This window comes from Carassius gibelio, chromosome B11, assembly GCF_023724105.1.
Source record: "Carassius gibelio isolate Cgi1373 ecotype wild population from Czech Republic chromosome B11, carGib1.2-hapl.c, whole genome shotgun sequence".
Lineage (NCBI taxonomy): Eukaryota > Metazoa > Chordata > Actinopteri > Cypriniformes > Cyprinidae > Carassius > Carassius gibelio.
The window spans coordinates 22368563-22388312 of record NC_068406.1 but is presented as its reverse complement, the minus strand read 5'-3'; the positions used below and the strand labels follow the sequence as shown (position 1 = coordinate 22388312).

The 19750-nt window shown below is 34.7% G+C and overlaps 1 protein-coding gene across 2 annotated transcripts in view; it reads left to right on the top strand.

The window, feature by feature from the left end:
• Positions 1 to 19688, top strand: part of LOC127968155 (lymphocyte antigen 75) — a 29516-nt gene extending 9828 nt beyond the window's left edge. Inside the window, exons 7-35 of one of the 2 annotated variants that reach the window (XM_052569102.1) lie at positions 40 to 237; positions 956 to 1113; positions 1216 to 1323; positions 1457 to 1545; positions 2025 to 2194; positions 3433 to 3641; positions 3744 to 3886; positions 3995 to 4076; positions 4233 to 4304; positions 5335 to 5458; positions 5661 to 5696; positions 5797 to 5966; positions 6975 to 7042; positions 7153 to 7229; positions 9089 to 9225; positions 9314 to 9428; positions 9587 to 9750; positions 11713 to 11842; positions 11931 to 12151; positions 13516 to 13678; positions 13766 to 13924; positions 14560 to 14682; positions 14949 to 15137; positions 15373 to 15596; positions 15711 to 15894; positions 15993 to 16151; positions 17303 to 17425; positions 17514 to 17696; positions 18431 to 19688. In XM_052569102.1, the coding sequence (XP_052425062.1) occupies positions 40 to 237; positions 956 to 1113; positions 1216 to 1323; positions 1457 to 1545; positions 2025 to 2194; positions 3433 to 3641; positions 3744 to 3886; positions 3995 to 4076; positions 4233 to 4304; positions 5335 to 5458; positions 5661 to 5696; positions 5797 to 5966; positions 6975 to 7042; positions 7153 to 7229; positions 9089 to 9225; positions 9314 to 9428; positions 9587 to 9750; positions 11713 to 11842; positions 11931 to 12151; positions 13516 to 13678; positions 13766 to 13924; positions 14560 to 14682; positions 14949 to 15137; positions 15373 to 15596; positions 15711 to 15894; positions 15993 to 16151; positions 17303 to 17425; positions 17514 to 17696; positions 18431 to 18603 (4151 nt within the window). In that variant the 3' untranslated portion in view covers positions 18604 to 19688. Of the gene's footprint in view, positions 1 to 36; positions 238 to 955; positions 1114 to 1215; positions 1324 to 1456; positions 1546 to 2024; positions 2195 to 3432; positions 3642 to 3743; positions 3887 to 3994; positions 4077 to 4232; positions 4305 to 5334; positions 5459 to 5660; positions 5697 to 5796; positions 5967 to 6974; positions 7043 to 7152; positions 7230 to 9088; positions 9226 to 9313; positions 9429 to 9586; positions 9751 to 11712; positions 11843 to 11930; positions 12152 to 13515; positions 13679 to 13765; positions 13925 to 14559; positions 14683 to 14948; positions 15138 to 15372; positions 15597 to 15710; positions 15895 to 15992; positions 16152 to 17302; positions 17426 to 17513; positions 17697 to 18430 lie in introns of both variants that reach the window. The other variant, XM_052569101.1, reaches the window with a different exon arrangement.
• The last annotated feature ends 62 nt before the right edge of the window (positions 19689 to 19750 follow it).

Below are 19750 nucleotides of genomic sequence, written 5' to 3'. Positions count from 1 at the left end.
CTTTCACAGCAGATGTCTCTCTCCCTCTCCTTTCAGCAGTCAGGGAGGTATATAAGCCCACGGTGTGTAAAGATGGTTGGACTGGGTGGAAAGGATTCTGTTATAAACTCCACAGTAAAACCGAGTCAAAACTGTCCCAGCATGAAGCTCTGAGCATGTGTCAGGAAGATTACTCTGACCTTGCCAGCATCCACAGTTTAGAGGATATTGAAATGCTACACACAAATTTTCACTCAGGTAAACACACAGCTATTAACAACACATGTTCTGAGAAAGCAAGCTGATTGTAAAGTCATCGTTGTGTTTAATGTTAATCTCTAAGCTTTCTTGTTTTTTAATGTAGTTAGCATGACAAAGCTTGTAAATAAAGAAATAATTGTAATGGATTCTGATTTATTTATTTTTTTCCTTTGGATTGCATATTTTGTAGTAGCCTACACGTATCTGTAAACTCATCACAGATTTAATGTTTTTCAAAATACATGGGAAATGCAAAAACTGAACTAAATAATTTTTCTTAAGTTTGATTAAATTACTTTGTAATATACTGTAACTATGCATGTAAAATATTTATTATTTAGAAAATGTATCAGGGTTATTATTATAATTTTTTTGCCTTTTTATAATTTAAGGCCTTAAAAGATCTTAAATGAGAGCATACAATCTTAGTTGCATTAAATGTTAAATACATTGCTAAAAAAAAAAAACTGATATTTTCCTAAGTATTTTTGTTTTCTTATGCAAATATTTAATCATTGAGATTTCACTTGAGAACTTGAAATTGAACAAAAAGAAACAAATTTATGCTCAAATAAAAAAAAAAGTATCTATCTGTCCGTGGGATTTATTATGTAACACATATAATTTATAATAATAATTTATGTATATTATTTGTTTTATACAGTGTCATACATTTGTAAAGACTTGATATGTTTTATGACTTTATATGTGACAGATCTGAAGACAGAGGTATGGATTGGTCTTGTTGGTAATGGAAACCCCTCAGTTTTTGAATGGGTCGATAAAGAACCGGTTTCTTTCACATACTGGGCCAGAGCTCAACCTCCACCACTTCTACCAAACACCATCCACTGCGTGTACTATTCAGGAGAGGTGTGTGTGTGTGTGTGTTTCGTCATGTCAGATTATATCACATAAATAAGAGCGCTGATCTCAATATAAGCTCGGCTCTATTTTCTTTATGCGTGTTTGCAGCATCATACGTGGTCTGTGTCTGATTGTGAAAAGCCGAGGGCTTACATGTGTAAGTCGAATGGGAGTTTGAATGAGAGCGCCCCAGAGGAAGGCTGCCCTCCAGACGGGGTAAGTGACCATCACTATGGAACAATGAACTCCTATCTCCATGGATATACAACATGTTTGTGCTTCATGTTGTTGTTATTGCTGCCCATGTGAATCTGATTCATGAATAAACAGACAGTTTTTTCTTCTCTAGAATTGGAGGAGACATGGCAATGCTTGCTATAAAGTGGAAACTGAGCCGGTGTTTTATAAAAACAGCTGCCATCTCACCATTAATAACAGGTGACTGTTAATATATATTAGATTTACAACTCATAAGATCAGCGTGATACAAAGAGCGATAATCTTGTAGTTAATAGTATCGTGGAAAACATTGGTTTAGAATGTCACACTAATACATCAAGATGCAAGACGTAAAAATGTACTTTTCCTGGAACAGATACATTATTTTTCCTGCATAAGAACAACAGTTTTAGTTTTTTCTCAGAAAATAGCCACTTAATTGTTCAAGTGATTAAAAAAAAACTTATTCTGGTGCCAGTTCCTTAAAAATTACCACTATATTAAGACTGTATCTTAAAAAAAACTAGCTACTTTTATACCAACTAGCAGTTAGCCAAGGAGTAACTGCCTAAAAACTGCATTTTTAATGACTGCTATGTCAAGTATGATAAATAATAACAGTGAGCCATTAATAAAACTAAACTAATTTCTAATTAGACATTTTCTAGTAACATGAAGATATATAATCCCCTCTCTAGATTTGAACAGGCCTTCATTAACAGTCTTCTGAAAGAGCACATCAGCACTGAGGTGTTGTATTTCTGGACCGGGCTACAGGACACTAAAGGGTCCAGGGAGTACCACTGGATCGGTCAGGATGGGACAGCAGGCGAGGTCACCTACACCAACTGGAAGTGGCTAGAACCAGGTAATGCACATCATGGGATCGACTGAGGTTGTTACATAATATAAATTAAAGGTATAGTCCCACCCAAAAATTCAAATTGCCACATGATTTACTCACTTACTCAAGCCCTCCTAGGTGTATACAACTTTCTTCTTTCAGACGAATACAGTTGGACTTGATACTTAAAAATTTCCTTGCTCTTCCAAGCTTTATAATGGCAGTGAATGGCTGTTGATATTCAATTGTCCGATAGAAGTTCAATAAAGTGCCCCCATCCAACATAAAAAGTGCTCCATATGGCTCCAGGAGGAATTTATGCAATTTTGTAATAAAAATATCCATACTTAAAATGTATAAACCAAAATATCTAGCTTCTGCTAACTGTTGTACTGTAGAGAGTGGCGTTCCAGCGGGTGACGTAGGATGTTAGCATAGCTTAAGCTCCGGTGAGAATATGCTAGTCTCTCGACAACCAAGTTTTGTTTAAAGCAAAAAAAAGCCAATCTCTTGGTTTATATCGAAATACTTTGACATTTTTCTTTACAAATCCTTTTTTTGTACTTTTAATTCATGATCGGTATTTGTTTTTTTTCTCTCTCATCTGCTGGAACGCCACTCTCATGAACGTATGACTGTTAGCGGAAGATTACGGTTTAGAAAGTTTCAAATATGGATATTTTTCTTACAAAAACACATTGGTTCGACTTTTCATACCTTTTATAGACCTTGACGCTGTTATTTACTTGGCAGTCTATGGGACAGTCTCAAGCCTCCAGGTTTTCATCCAAAATATCTTAAATTGTGTTCGGAAGACGAACTGTGCTTTTACGGGTTTGAAATGACATGGGAGGAAGTGATTAATTAGAAAATTTTCATTTTAGGGTGGATTATCCCTTTAATGCTACCATAGCATTACCCTTTGTCCTACCCCACTCATATGGCATCTTTTTTTTTTGGTAACACTTTAGAATAGGTAACACTTGTTAACTGTTAACTACGACATTTCTCTCAATAAATTCTTAATTTTCTGCTTATTAATAGTTAGTAAGATAGTTGTTAGGTTAAGGTATTGGATAAGATTAGGGATTGTAGAATAAGTAGAATAAGGCATTAATATGTTCTCAATTAGCATGAATACATGGCTAATAATCTAGTGATATGCATGCTAATAGGCAATTAATAGATGTTACCTATTCTAAAGTGTTAACCCATAATTTTAAATATTTGTCTTTGAGTTTGAATGTGATTATGTGTTCCAGCTTTCGCCGGTGGCTGTGTGGTGATGTCTACTAGGATTCCTTTGGGCCAGTGGGTTGTTAAGAACTGCACTCAGTTCAAAGCTGGCAGAATCTGTAAGAAACCCATCAAATCAATGGTCCAACCCATCCCAGATCCAGTTGAGCCCAATCTGAATGCCTCCTGTGCACCAGGATGGGTCTCAAAGGAAGGCCTAAAGTACTGTTACAAGGTTAGTTCAGCCGGTATTCACCTAAAACAACAGAAGCTGAGTCAAGACAATGAAGCCATTTCTAGTTATATCTAATCAACATCTGTTTGAATGTGTCTGCAGGTGTTTCACGAGGAGCGTTTGACCAGGAAGCGTTCGTGGGAAGAGGCGGAGCGTTTCTGTGAGGCACTAGGGGGGCATTTGCCCAGCTTCACTGAGGCTAAAGATATGCAAGCGTTACATTACATCCTGAGAGGCTCTATTAGGTACAGATGGGACCGATTTAATCCCTATTATCATATTCCCCCACACACTAAACCAAGGTCAATGGCATTTATTGACTTTTTACTTGTGCTGTCTGTTTCCCTGTACAGTGATAATCGTTTTTTCTGGGTGGGACTAAATCGCAGAAATCCAAATAACAACAACAACTGGGAGTGGAGTGACGGGCGTCCGGTGAGGCACCAGCAGATGATGTTTTCTGAACCAAATAAAGACTAAATTGAGTTGTGATCGGAGCCTTTATCGGAGTGCTCCTTTATTTCCTTGTTGACTACAGCTAACGTGTGAACTATGTAACTGTTAGCATTTGTTTCTGCTGCTTGGTAACAGGTCTCCATGATGATCTTTCCTGAGGAATTCAATGAAGATGATGCCTATAACAGGGATTGTGTTGCGTTTAAGGTGTGGTAAACATAACTCTCAAATCATGCATGACCCCTGACCTCTCATAAAATCACAAAACTGCATTATTATGCTAAATTATCCTGACAAACAACAGAAGAAATGACACATTTTATTCTAGTTTCTCTATAGTAAAACACATTATTACATAATTAAGTTAAAAACTTTACTTGGGTAGCTGTACACATTTCTTGATATTTTAAAATAATTGTAATATTTATAAGATTTTTTGTTTTTTTGACAAATACAACCTAAAATGTAGTATTTAACACTTTAAAACTGATCACAGACGTAACTATTTTAATAAAATACATTGAAATGTAATATGTCACAGAGACTTTTACTGTTTCTCACTGTAAATTATAAGATGACTTACTATTTACATAGAATGTTTACGGTTTCATTTGAACAACATTTTACTGTAAAAGTTACATTTCAATTAAAAGCTAAAAGGTTTTACCATATTTGTTGATATAAATTACATTTACCTAACTAAAAGGTTGTTACTGTAGTACTTTACTATGTTTTTCATTAAAATTACAGACATTATAGCATCAATATAAAATTTTAGCATGACATGAAAACAGCATTATAGTTGGTGAATATACACTATTGTGCAAAAGTTTTAGACAATTAGTCATTTTTATTCACCAACGTAAATGGTTTTAAGTCAATCTGTCTTTTGTGTATCAGTAGGAAATATCAGTTTCCATTTCCAAAGTTTCCTTTTGCGGTGGGATTTTTGTTTGCATGAGGAGTCTGACAGCAGTCAGTGCTCCACACAGAGATCTGATCTCACCATCATCCAGTCTGCCACTCAATAATCAGACATCTAGAATGACCTATATACAGTACTGCTTTTGCTTTCTGTTTGGGAGTAGGGGGAGATGATCGATAGGTTGTCATCAAACATCAAAGGCATCAAACAGACAATATTAAGAATTTAGAATAGTAGATGTTACACAGTAGAAACCTAAGGCCTGTTTGAAATCAGACAGCTTGTGATATTTAACTTTTTTTTTTTTTTCAGACTTTGAAAGGAAACTACAAGCCATTTCTCTTCCTCCTGTTTCATAATGTTCCTCTACGGCCTTTTTATCCCAGCGTCTTTCACTGCAACGCCAAACTGGAATGGGTGTGTCAGATACCACGAGGTAAACAACACAAGACTTTGTTGTTTTGTTTTCAAGTTTTTGAATTTGAAAAATGTCTTCCCCTTCATTGTAATTGTATGTACTGTAACAGAGCTACAATTACGTAAAGCATACAGGTTTGGAGCCACATAAGTCTAACTAACATGTTTAAAATATATATATATACAGTATTTATATTAATGGGCTTTATATTATTCTCTAGGTGAAACACCAAAAACACCAGAGTGGTACAATCCAGGTAGAACTTTCATTTCAAATCAAATGCCTAAATGAATCATGGGTTATGTCATTTTTTGGTTTGTAAATCAGTGACTTGTTTCATGTTTCACTACTAACAGATGGGCACCATAACACATCAGTATTTATAGACGGCCAGGAGTTCTGGTTTGTAACACAGCCAAAGTTGTCCTTCGAGGAGGCCTTATTGTACTGCAGCAGCAACAACAGCAAACTCGCCGCACCCAACACCCTTAATGCTGCACGCCGCCTACAGGAACGTCTTTTTGAGGTAAGATGGGGGCAGATGTTTTTATCAACCCTGAATTACCAGGGTTTGGGGAGGTCTGACTCATTAAATTAAAGACTGCATCTCCACAGAACGTCAAAACAAAGTGCTAGTGATGCCTTCAAATGACGCCTACACATAGTGATAAGAATATGCATAAAACCCAATTAAACCATAAAAAAAAACATTTACTTTTTAGTATGCATGTAGAGTGCAAAATGTTACTGCCAAAAATATTAGGATTTTTTTATTTTCTTTTGTTATTTAAAATGCAATTAAAACTATTTAAAATGTATTCAACTTTATTTTTTTTTTTAAGTAATACGCTTATCTTCATCAGTAAGATTTTTAATGTTTTTGAAAGAATATGCTCATCAAGGCTGCATTTATTTTTCTTCAGATATACTGAAAAAAAATGTGAAATATAATTTAAGTTTAAATTATACAATAAGTTAAAAAAGAAGCAGATAGAATAGAAAAACAATAGAGCAAGTTAATAATAATAAATAAATAATAAATAAAACAAAACCAATTAGATAGTATACAAAAAGATAAGAGAAGCTATTGTAAGGTGTTTTTTTTTCTTTTTCTTTTTTACTGTCACTGTTTATCAATAAAGCTGAATAAGAATAAAAATAATGTTTTTTATATATATATATATATATATAATCTTACTGACCCCAAACTGAATTTTGAACAGTACCAAATACTGTATCAGTTTAGTTTGAATGATGAAACTTATCCTTTTGAACTTAGTGTATAAAATACCCAAATTTTTTATACACCCAGTGTATTAAAAAAATTGAAATTATTACTCTTTTTTTTTTTTTTACTTTTTTTTATGTTTTTTTTTTTTGGAAGTATTATACGAAACAACACCCACGCTCATGAATGCACATTGTTTGATCCACAATCAAGTTTCAGTCTGTTGGGAAATGGATAATACTAATATAAGTGTGAATATGGTTGTTTATATAATCCAGTAATGAATCTGTGTTTAATGATCTTTAGCATTCAGAGCAAGAGAACTTAAAGTGGTGGGCAGACCTTCGTTACCATGGTCCTCATGTTCCCTTTATGTAAGTTCTGGTTTTCATACCTTATCCAAACCTCATCAAGAGGCACAATTACTGGCACAAACCTCTCTTTTATTTATCATTTATTAGTGTGTGTATGTGTGTGTTTGCAGGCTCAGCCCCATGCACTACTATTATTCAGCGTTTCTGGGAAGGTGCCCCTCTATCACTCACGTATCATTTGAACCTGGTATGAGAGTCTCATTCTGCTTCCTAAAGTAAATACAGAGTTTGTTGTGGGGCAGCTTGGCATGTTGACAAGATGTTTCATGGCTCATTAAATGACTTTCCTATTTGTTGCACAACGGAAATTCCTGTAAATGTTGAAAATCCCCCATGAATCACTTGGGGAGCAGGATGCACCCTTTGTTTTTGTTTTTTTTCAGTAACACTTTATTTTAAGTATCTCACTATTAACTAGTTGCTTATGTGCATGCATATTACTACAATACTGGCTGTTTTTTAGTACTTACAGTATAGAACTCATATTAATGCCTTATATTCATGACTATATTTTAGATTCCTTGATCCCAACCAATTGTTTGTTCAGGGAAAACTCTTAGTTAAAAGTAAATATATGTTCCTTATTCTAAAGTATTATCTTTTTCTACTAGCTGAACAAAGTGTCAGTTGGTGTAGTAGTCAAGACCACCTAAATTGAGACCAAGACCAGAGTGTGTTGAGAGCAGGACAAGACCAAGGCAGGGCGACTGCAGAGATGTTTGCACTGCAGAGGTGGCACAGAAGTTACATCTGAATGTTACAGCATAAATATCGTTGAGATTTTGATTTAGAAATATGATTGGAAAATAAAATACTTTTAAATATCAATCTAAATCCACCAGTTAACTAGGTGGCAGCAAATCACTTAATGAGTCAGTCATGGAATAATTTATTTAGCTCATTCATTCGAATTCAGCAACGAAACACCGTTGTGCATTTCTGCTGTGGATTTGTTTGGGACTATTCCATTGCCAATTGACTTGTGTTAAAAAATAGTGTCTAAATGTAATTCACTTACAATGAACTACTTGTTTAATGAGTATTTAAAAAAAAATCAATATCACATTGTGCTCATATTCAATATACTGCTCAATTATAGATATTATAATATAAAAACGATCTTATACAAGTACCTTTTTGTTATCACATCTTAATTTTTTGGGGCATGTGGATTATATAGAAATAAGTAATTCATTGCATTTGAAGCAGTTTTACATCCAATCACAGTGATGATGTTAACAAATAAATTGGACAATGCACCTCAATTTAGTGATATCCCTGCAGTTGTGGTCTTTAATGGTCTTTAATAAAATGATGAGTCTTCTTAGTCTGAGACCAAGTACTGAGACAAGACCAAGACAAAAATGGTCTTCAGACCAGTCTCAAGTAGTACAGCACAGTATAAACTGTATAAACAGTATAAACATTAAGGTGCCATAGAAAAAAACATGAATGGTGTGCATTCTGAGACAAAATAAAGACACTGATATTTTAAGATCAGTCATAGCTAGTTTCTTTCAGTTGAAACGGCTCACACTTAGATTTTAGTCTGGGATTAGACTCAAACCAAAACCGGGGGTAAGACTTTTAGATGGTTTTAATGACCGGTTTCATAATGTTGCCTCAAGACAACTATTTTCTTCACTTTGCAAGGACATGATTATGATTTTTATGGAATTATGGAATTTTACAGCAATTAGTTCCATTTACTTTCATATTTACTGTAATAAAATGCTTAAACAGAATTGGTATTCACTGTTTTAAATCGCTCAGTTTTTTAACTACAGATAATTATTAATATTTTTTTTATTAGTTAATTTTGTTCCATTATTGCACCCAAATGATGAGGTCTATTTTGTACAAGAAACAAGAATAAAGCATTTTTAAGCATGTGCTTAAAATAAGAAAAACAAAGACACATTTATTTATTTTAATTTTTTTAAGTAACTTTTATAAGACTTCAAGACCCCTCTATACTGTCAGCAACGATTCTGATTTACGAAGCAACTCGGATGATCCTCTTTAATCTTTTTTTTGTCTCCGTAGGTTTCAGCGGCAAATGTAATGAAAAACAGCCGTTTGTGTGCGAGTCACTGAACGTCACTTCTGCGGAGAAAGGAAGCCCAGGACCGCCCCCTGCCAACACCTCATGTCCAAGCACTTCCAAACACTTCAGAAAGAAGGTCTGACATACACACACAGCCACTCACATCCCCTGAACTTTACACACGTGTTTTTGTTTAATGAAATCATTGTATTCATGTCTTGCAGTGCTATCAGGTTTTATCCGAGTCTAGATCTAATTTCCAAACCTTCAAAGATGCCAATGAGTTCTGCAAGACACTGGCAGGCTCCATGCTCACCATATCTGACCAAGTTGAACAGGGTGTGTTTGATTAATATACTATGAACAAATCCACCACCGACAACCACATATTTTAATATAAAACATATTTATTCTTGCTTTTAGTACTCTTAATAATGTTGCTTGACTCTCTCGCTCTCTCTCTATCTGTCTGTCCCGTGCATCTATCCTCCATTTAGATTTCATCACTACAATGTTACCAGAGTTACCCGGACAGCCTCAGAAAGTCTGGATTGGCCTAAAGTTCAAGCTTCATGACACTCAGTGGGTGGACAACTCGCCAGTTGCATATCTGAACTTCAATCCTCTTCTGCATGGCCAGTTACGACCCATATTCATCAATGCAAGTGTCCATCTGCTTTGAAAGTTATATCATTGACCACAAAGATCTGGAGATCTGATCAAAGCACTTTTTGTGCAGCATTTGTGGCATGCTATGAATTGTACAGAGAATAGTTTTGTTCCTGACATGTTTACAATAACTTGCAAAACGATAACACACACTATTCTAACCAAAAATATAAAAATTGAGCAAATTGATCAAAATGTGACAGTTAAGATGTTTGTAACGTTACAAATGATTTCAGTTTCATGTTCTTTTGAACTTTACAGTCATCAAAGAATCCTAAAAAACAAACAACAAAAAAAACAGTTTCCAGAAAAATATTAATCATCGCATTTAAAGCAGCATGACCAGATCATGTGACACTAAAGACTGGGCTAATAGATGCAGAAAATGCAGCTTTGCCCTCACGGAAATAAAATACATATTTTAAATATAATTACGATTAAAAAAACAGTTCTTTGAAATGGATATAATATTTCACCATATTACTGTTTTTTTTTCAGCTATAGTGAAAATTAAATATACTAAAATGTATTTGAAGTACATTTATTTTATGCGGTTTACTACTAATGCATTTTCATGTTAATGTACTTAATAATACCCTGTAATTGTATACTAAACTGGTATATTTACAGTCTGCTAGTTTGAAACAATGAATTGTCTGGAAGTAGTGCTGAGGTCCAACTAAAGACATACTGAAGTACCGTATTTTTCGGACTATAAGTCGCACCTGAGTATAAGTCGCATCAGTCCAAAAATACGTCACGATGAGGAAAAAAACATATATAAGTCGCACTGGATTGTAAGTCGCATTTATTTAGAACCAAAAACCAAGAGAAAACATTACCATCTACAGGCGCGAGACGGTAATGTTTTCTGTGGGTTCATTTATCTTAGTTCATATCTCTTCGTTCATGTCAAATTATTTTTGATAAATAAGTCGCACCTGACTATAAGTCGCAGGACCAGCCAAACTATGAAAAAAAAGTGTGACTTATAGTTCAGAAAATACGGTATATATGATTGTGCTGAAGTGGAACTATTGTAATTATACTTTAGGGACAATTGAAATATCTTGCATTTAAAGACATCGTCAACATTAAAACCTGTTTTAGACTTAATGTTGTCCCAGTAGACACCCAATTTCGAAAGACGTTGATATTTAATTACATTTTTGTTGCGACATCGGGTGACCAAAAGTCAATGTCTATTCATCATCTATTTTTACAAACATAGTTCATTTAACGTCCAATACCAATGTCAGCTGACTTAGATTTTTTTTTTTGTGTAACCGAAATCCAACATTTAGTAAATGTCAAGCTGACTTACAATACTTACTCAACTCGATTTTCATTCTCAAGCAAAATGCAGCATCTGTCTGACGTTGGCTGATGTTATTTTGACGTCCAGTGCCTGCTGGGAAGAAATTTACATTGTGCACAAGTAGTACTCCAAATTATAATTTTTATATCAGTAAGATGTGGCAGTAAATATGTTAATACTATACTTAGTATGAAATAAATATTACTGGTGAAGGCCTTGACTTGTTTCAAAAACATTAAACAATCGCACTAACTCAAGACTTTTGAATTGTGGTTTAAATCGTAAGAGCACCGTAATATTGATCCATGCAATAATTAAAAAACCAACATAAAAGTGCATTCTTGGAGCTTGACAGCCTCTGCCTTCATTCATTTTCATCATATGAAAAAGAGCATCATGAACATTCCTCAAAACATCTCCATATTTTCTTGATTAAAGCACAGGAGTCATATGTGTCTTATAAGTTTTCATTTTTAGGTGAACAAACCTTTATTTCTTCTTTTTTCAGTTTTATTTCATCTCCCATACGCCATATGGCTTGACGTATAATTGCATAAGCTGTAAATAACGTACCATTTCTGCTCATGATACACTTTATCTGAGCGTTTCTCTTTTTCCTCTTGATTTGAACGGCAGTCGTTTGAAGAGGACTCCATGGAGCTCTGTGCCTACATGTATAATGATGATCATTCGGACATGATGGGCACCTGGGACTACACCACCTGCTCCGACCGCCAGTATCTCAGCATCTGCCAGCATCCTGCAGGTACGAGCCACCAGCCAATGTTTCAATCATCTCTATGTTATATGGAATAGTGTTCTAATGATTAACACCCAATGGACAATTTCCCCAGATGAACAAAAGGAACCTGAGCATCAGGATGATTTCACGGTTCATAATCATACATTTAAGGTGGTACAGCAAGACAATTTAACATGGATGGAGGCTCTTCAGGTGTGCCGGAGCTACGATATGACCTTGGCCAGCGTACCTGACGCATATGTCCAAGCAGTGCTCACAGTTGAAGTCTCTCACAGAGGACAGCCCCTCTGGATTGGACTCTTCAGTGAAGATGTGAGTGAAGATCTAATTAAAAATTGGCCGTCTGTACATTTTTTAAATATATTTTTGAAAGAAGCCACCAAGGTTGCCTTTATTTAAGCAAACATACCATAAAAACAGTAATATTGTGAAATCCAATTAACATTTAACATTTTTGGTAACACTTTAGTATAGTGTCCAATTCTCACTTATAACTAGTTGCTTATTAGCATACCTATTATTAACATATTGGCTGTTTATTAGTGCTTATAAAGTGTGTATTATGCATGGCATCCATAATCCTACCCAAATACCCTAAACTTAACAACTACCTTACAAACTATTAATAAGCAGCAAATTAGGAGTTAATTGAGGCATAGTTAATGGTTAGTTAATAGTGAGATTTGGAACTTAAAATAAAGTGTGACCAAATTTTTATTACAAGCCCTTTAGTATTTTTAGGGAAATTGTGCTAGTCAAACAAAAGAAAACAAAATCCTGTGATCTTTAAATAAACTACAAAATAAAAGTATAAATTATTACATTTTTGGTAAGCTTTTATTTGATTATTAAATCAATTAGTTAAATATTATTTCAATTTAAAATAATCGTTTTCTATTTAAACATATTTAACAAAAAATGTAATGTGATTTTTCATGATTCTTTGATGATTGGAAAGTTCAATAAAACATTTAGAGTACCTGCTTTCTATTAATAATATATTTTAAAATATTATTTGTTCCTGTGGTACAAAGCTAAATTTTCAGTCTCACATAATCATTCAGAAATCATTCTAATATGTTGATTTTATATACAAGTACAAAATACAGTAGTATTATTATCAATGTTGAAAAAAGTTGTGCTGCTCATTATTTTTGTTGAAAACATGACCAGTTTTTCCATGATTCCTTGATTAAAAAAACACCATTTATTGATTACATACTGTAAGAATTGAATGTCATGACCATCCCTATTTATTACTATTATTACCGTATTTTTCGGACTATAAGGCGCACCTGAGCATAAGTCGCATCAGTCCAAAAATACGTCATGACGAGGAAAAAAACATAAATAAGTCGCACTGGAATATAAGTCGCATTTATTTAGAACCAAGAACCAAGAGAAAGCATTACCATCTACAGCCACGAGAGGGCGCTCTATGTCTTCAGTGTAGACTACAGTAAAATGAGCAGTATTAGAGCGCCCTCTGGCGGCTGGAGACAGTAGTGTTTTCTATTGGTTCATTTCTCTTGGTTCATTTCTCTCGGTTCATGTCAAATTAATTTTGATAAATAAGTCGCACCTGACTATAAGTCGCAGGACCAGCCAAACTATGAAAAAAGTGCGACTTATAGTCTGGAAAATACGGTATTTATTTTTATTTTATTTTTATCTAGGATGGGGAGCACTACCACTGGACAGACCACAGCCACAATGAGTTCAGCCGCTGGACCCCTGAAGCCACCAAAGGAGGCTGTGTGTATCTGGACACTGACGGTTTCTGGAAGGCAACCGAGTGTGAGGATGAGCTTTCAGGAGTGATCTGCCACATCCCACACAGTGAGGATTCAATTCAGAAATGCCACCTCTGCTTTTCAATATTTACTTGCACATGTTTTGATTTAAAAATGCGTTTTCTCATAACAGTTGAGCCCGTCACACCTGAAGTGGATTTGGTCAGATGTCCTCACAAAAGCAATGGACAGAACTGGATCCGCTTTAAGAAGAACTGCTATACGTTACTGCTGGGGGCCTCCAGATGGGGCAAAAACGACATCATTGATCCGCAGATCTGCAAGTCTCTTGGTATGAATGGATCAAATCTGGGGCTTTTTCTGTGATTAATTATATGTATTTTTTTTCAAAGTTTAAATTCTGTGCTTGAAGATGTTGTATAAATGCCTATGTTTAACAATTTCAACAAAAGCACTGTTTTTTTTCTGTTTGGAAGCATGCTCTTGAAGGGTTGCCATGTCCACTTATTATAAGCGATGCTTAATAAGCATATTTGGACTTGCTTTTTTGCCTCGGCTCATAAACAATCCATTGTATAGTGATAATAGTTTAGGCAGGGGCAGGTAACAATATTTTGGTATGGAGTTTATTTCCAAGGTAGCATTGGATTGTTCTCGCTTGCTGTTTTTTATAGCAAGATTTGGCAACTCTGAGTCAAGACGTACTGTAACTCCTTTCCTGTGATTTCTTGCACCAAAACTGCAATGCATTTAAATATGTCACTAACAACTAAAGGTTCAGTTAATTTCTGTGCACACTGCATACAATTTCTGCAAATCGTTTGTCACTTTTTGGGAGTCAGTCATTTACTGGAGTATGTGAGTCTACAGAACAAGATTAAGCACTAAACGGTGAATTGACAACTGATTTTAGTTGTGGTGTGCAGATGGCCATTGTTTTATGGTTATCTTGTCTGTGTGTTTTAGCCGGGGCCGGAGAATTCCTGACCATCCGTGATGAGGAAGAGAACAATTTCATCAGGCAACAGTTGCAGCCATTCAAAAATTTAGTCATGTTTGTGTGGCTGGGAATGAACAAAAACAAGATGGGTAAGATGATCACACCCCAAAGATCAAACTTCTTATCAGTCGAAAACCTGGGATTGTCAACTTCCAACCCTTATCCAACACACCTGTTCATCATTTTTAAATAGTCCTGTACACTTTGATTCGCTTGATCAGGTGTGTTTGGATCTGGCTTTCGGCAACTAGTGTTGACTTCTCAAGATTGACAAAACGTTGTAGTGTTTTCAAGCATTTATGTGTAAAATTGGGAAGGAAAGTATCAACTAGCTGTTCATTTTTCTTTTTTTAAGATGAGCAGTTGAAGTGGCTAGATGGCAGCAATGTGCAGTTCTCTAACTGGAAATACGGTCTAAGACCAAACATCACCGAGTCCTTCATGGTTGGTCTCAACTTAATCGGAGAGTGGGAAATGATAACAAATCCACGTTTTTTCAATACCTTCAAACAGAGGAGTATTGTGGTGTGCAAGATCGAAAATGGTAAAGCAACACCAAAGAGTTTCAGTTTTCATATGTTTTTACCAAAAATGTGTTTATTTAGCATTAAACTGCTAAATAAGTCATTGATATTACATGAAAGAAGTCTTAAAACTTATTTTCTATTTTTAGCATTAGTATGCATGCTCTTTTTATGACCTCAGATGAATAATTTATTTATTATAAATGTATATTCCATACACTTTTATTTATAGACTTGCAAAAATGTCTTTAACAGATACCAAAGAGGAGTTCATGAAGGATGTGGTTGACGTTAATGCTCCGGATGGCATAAGTTACCGTCGGGTGGCCAAGAGAATGGATTGGTATCAGGCACTGCAAGAGTGTGGACGCAACGGAGGCCATCTTGCCAGCATTTCTGACAAAACCACTAACGACAACATGGCACTGATCGCCAAACGGGACGGCTTTTCACTCTGGATCGGCCTCTCCAAACAAGATGTACACCATTTTTTGTGATAATAGTAATAACTGACAGCTGTTAGTAGCAGTACGCTCAGTCTTCTGCTCTCAGTTGTTGCCATCGTCATGTAATTTGTCTGGCTGTGTCTTTAGGTAAGTGGATGGCCATATGAGTGGTCAGATGGGAGTGCAGTGAAATTCATACCAGATGGATTTGTCAACGACGGCCTTGATTATGAGGAAAAGTGTGTGTTTGTGGACTCCAAAGGCACCTGGACGGCTGTCAACTGTCATGCAGCCCAAGAAGGAGCCATCTGTTACAACCACATCAGTGAGAGTAAGACAAGCAAGCAATGACGCAACACAAACACAGCTGTTGTTCTGAAAGATCAGTCTCAAACTGTTTTTTTTTCTGTGTGTGTGTTTATTTCTCAGAAACTGTTGCACATCTCTCTTCTGAATCCAGCAGCAGTTGTCCCAAGAGTGATGCTCACTTTTCATGGGTCCTGTTCAAAGATCACTGCTATGCTTTCAACATGTACAACTACTCCGTCTTTACCATGGAGAGCGCCAAGAACGTGTGTCAGAATCTGGGTGAGTGTTTATATCCTGTATTGCTGTGTCTTTAACAAATTTGCAGCTTTTTCTGGTCAAGAAGAGATGGTACACATGCAGCCAAACTCAATGATAAAATATTCAAATGCTAGGGCACAAAATATGTTTCACCATTTCTGCAAGAAGCAGCAGATGGTTTCCTTTCTAAACTGTTTAAAACTCAGTTTTTCAAATCCACATAATCACATTAATTTTGTTACCGAAAGCTGTGACGAAAAATGTTCGCTGATGAGCTTTTTTCCCATGACTAAAACGAGGCAGTAAGGCCAGTAAACAATAACTGTGATTGTATTAACATGAAATATCGTTGACAATAAAATATGTCTTTTGGAAATGAAAAACAATACCAAAATCTCTTTTTATTTTTGGCCAAAATAGAGACAAAATATTACTGCACCCTGCTCCTACATGAGCTTTCATGTGTTTGGTTGCCAGTTCAAATCCCCAAATCTGATGCAATCTGGCAACCACAAACACACACACACTTGCTCTTTATAAGAAGCGTCAAAAGTCATGCTGGAGTTTAACATCTCCATGTGAGATGTTCGGCTTAAATGAAAGATCTCTGTCATGAGATCTTGACTATATTGTTTGCGATAAAAACTCAACCGTTGTTGTTTTAACAGAGAAACATCATTGCAATTTGGAATTTCACTGTTGTAGTATTTTGTTGTAGTTTTCATAATGTAGACAGAGCAAGTGAATAAGTCTTTGATATTAATTTATATAATATTTAGCCTATAATAAATCAGTACAATAGATGAGGTAAAATAAACTATTTGAGTCCACATTCTGTAGATTTTTTGCTTATTGTAAAAATACATTTCTCAAATGAATTGTTTTTTGTAATTATAATTTTGAGTAAAAAAAAAAAAAAAGTTTAAATATTATATAGCATGATGAAAATGTGACTATGTTTCCACTGACTAAAATGCTCAGACTTTTAGTTGACTAAAGCGTTACTTAACAAAACCTGGACAAGGTTGACTAAGTAGGATAACAACAAAAAAGTTCATTTGACACAGGACTAATTTAAAAGATTAAATTAAAAATGAATGACAAAATTACCACTCCTATACACCATCCAAAATCAGCCTGAAAGTGTCTAACCACATCTTGTATTTCTTCAGATTCTTCCTCCAAGCTGTTAACCATCAAGAGCAAAGAGGAGAATGATTTTGTCTCTGACTTCATGAATAAGAACCCCTCCATCACAAGCCGCGTGTGGCTGGCGCTCAACGTTGACGCCAACGGTGAAATAATGATTTCATCTGCCTTGAATCAAACTGTTTCCTTTTGTAAGAGTTATTTAATCTAAATCTTTATAAATCTCTGCAACAGGTGAGCCCACGGGTTGGCACGATGGCAGTGAACTGGACTTCTCTAGCTGGGATGCAAAATCAGGCCCACAATTATCCCGGCAGACGCCACAGATCTGCGCAGTCATGGTGTCCAGCAACGGCTCCTGGACCCACACGAGCTGCTTGAACAGCCGCAGCCGGATCGTCTGCAAAGCACCTGCCTGTGAGTTCACAAAATCTCTCACCTTGAAAATGTCTCATTTCATATAGTTGAAAATAATATTTAAAAAAAATATATTAAATTTTAAATTTAATTAAATTCATGCATTTAGCAGACGCTTTTATCCAAAGTGACTTACAGTGCATTCAGACTAAATTTTTTTATCTAACATTACCTCATATATATGTGTGTGTGTGTGTGTGTGTGTTTGTGCGTTTGTGTGTTTATGTGTATATATATATATATATATATATATATATATATATATATATATATATATATATATATATATATATATATATATATATACAGTATATATGTCTGATGACATATAGTTGAAAACAATATGCAAAAAATATAATAACAATAAAATATATCTAAGGTTATTTATATATATATATATATATATATATATATATTTTATTGTTATTATATTTTTTGCATATTGTTATATATATGTATATGCTTTATTGTTATTATATTTTAGATTTCTTTGCATATTATTTTAAACTATACATTTAACGTGTGTATGTATATGTATGTATATGTATATGTATATATATATATATATATATATATATATATATATATATATATATATATATATATATAAAGTGTAATATTATTATTAAAATATTTCATGAATAAACATGATTGAAAATACAGAAAATGTTGTATGATTTTGAAAATAAAACTTAACATTTTGTAACATTTTGTCATAAATATTGCATGTGCAGATCCAGGAAGCCCTGTGGCTTTGGTCTTCTTCATCATTGTACTCCTGTGCATGTTCGCGGCTGTCCCCTTCATCTTGTACCAGAAAAACAAGCATCGCTTCCATTCGACTGTACGTTACCAGCGCAACTTTGATGACGCGGACAGCGCAAGTATGATCAATAATGCAGAATAACGGCTCAGCTGAATGATGGTAGCTATAATGTGCCTTTTACTAGAACCACTCCTCTATGCCATCAACAGAAACACCTGCTTCAGTGGTGCAGTTATTTATTATTTTTCACCCCCGGCATCTTCTTCCGTTTCTGTAAAATAAAATAGGAATGATATTATTCTAAGGGTTTTATTGTTTAAATTCAAATGTCGAAATTGCTTGTGTATATTTTAATTGGAGGACTGCAGGTACTTACCATACTATACAAACTGTGGCTTCTTGTGAGATTACGTTATCAGATCAGGGTTTTTTACTCCTCTTGAGCAGCACTGAATATTAACTCATGCATGGAGCTGGGAAGGTTTGAAGAATGTGTGTTTTACTTCTTTACTTTTCAAAGATGTGATTTTAAGAGATCTGAAACTGTATTATTTCATTTAAAATAATTTATTTTTGTGGATTTAGGGTTAGTTTTTTTCTTTTCTTTTCTTTCTTATTTGATTTTTGAATGCCATAGAACATTCCTTTCAAATTTGCCAGAATGGTGTTCCTCCACAGTGTTGATGTTTCATGTACTTTTCCTGGCATTATGCCATTGTTTGCATTCATTACAGTAATATCCAAGTGCTGTATAACAGCTTATGGTAACACAGTAAATGCAGTGCACTGAGTTCTGTATAAGATGCTAATGATAAAATGATAGTTTTAGGTAGATGATTTCTATGCACTCTTACGCTTCGTTCGCTCAAACTACTGAAATCTGATGCACTTTAATACGCTGTTTGAATCTAACTTCAAGCTCAAATTACACAATTTTAGTTAAGGATTTAGTACATGCTTTGTAAATATTTTATTACAGATTTGTTCTTGTTGCTGTTGATTATTTGTTTGTTTGTTTTTATTTTTCACACTACACCAAAGATCATTTGGGAATTTAAGGTAATATATTGCAAACCCAAAAATGTTCACTGAAGATGACGCTGCTTTTGAAAGAAAAAAACATTTTAAAAAAGTTTTATTTTGTTATCCTTGTCTTTGATTTGATTACATATCAGCTTTCCTCTGTTTTGACCACATGCTCAATAAAACAATGTTACGTCTTCTAATATGACATGTCCTTGTTTTATGTTGTTGACTATTAATAGACATGTTTTAAAGTCATAGCGTT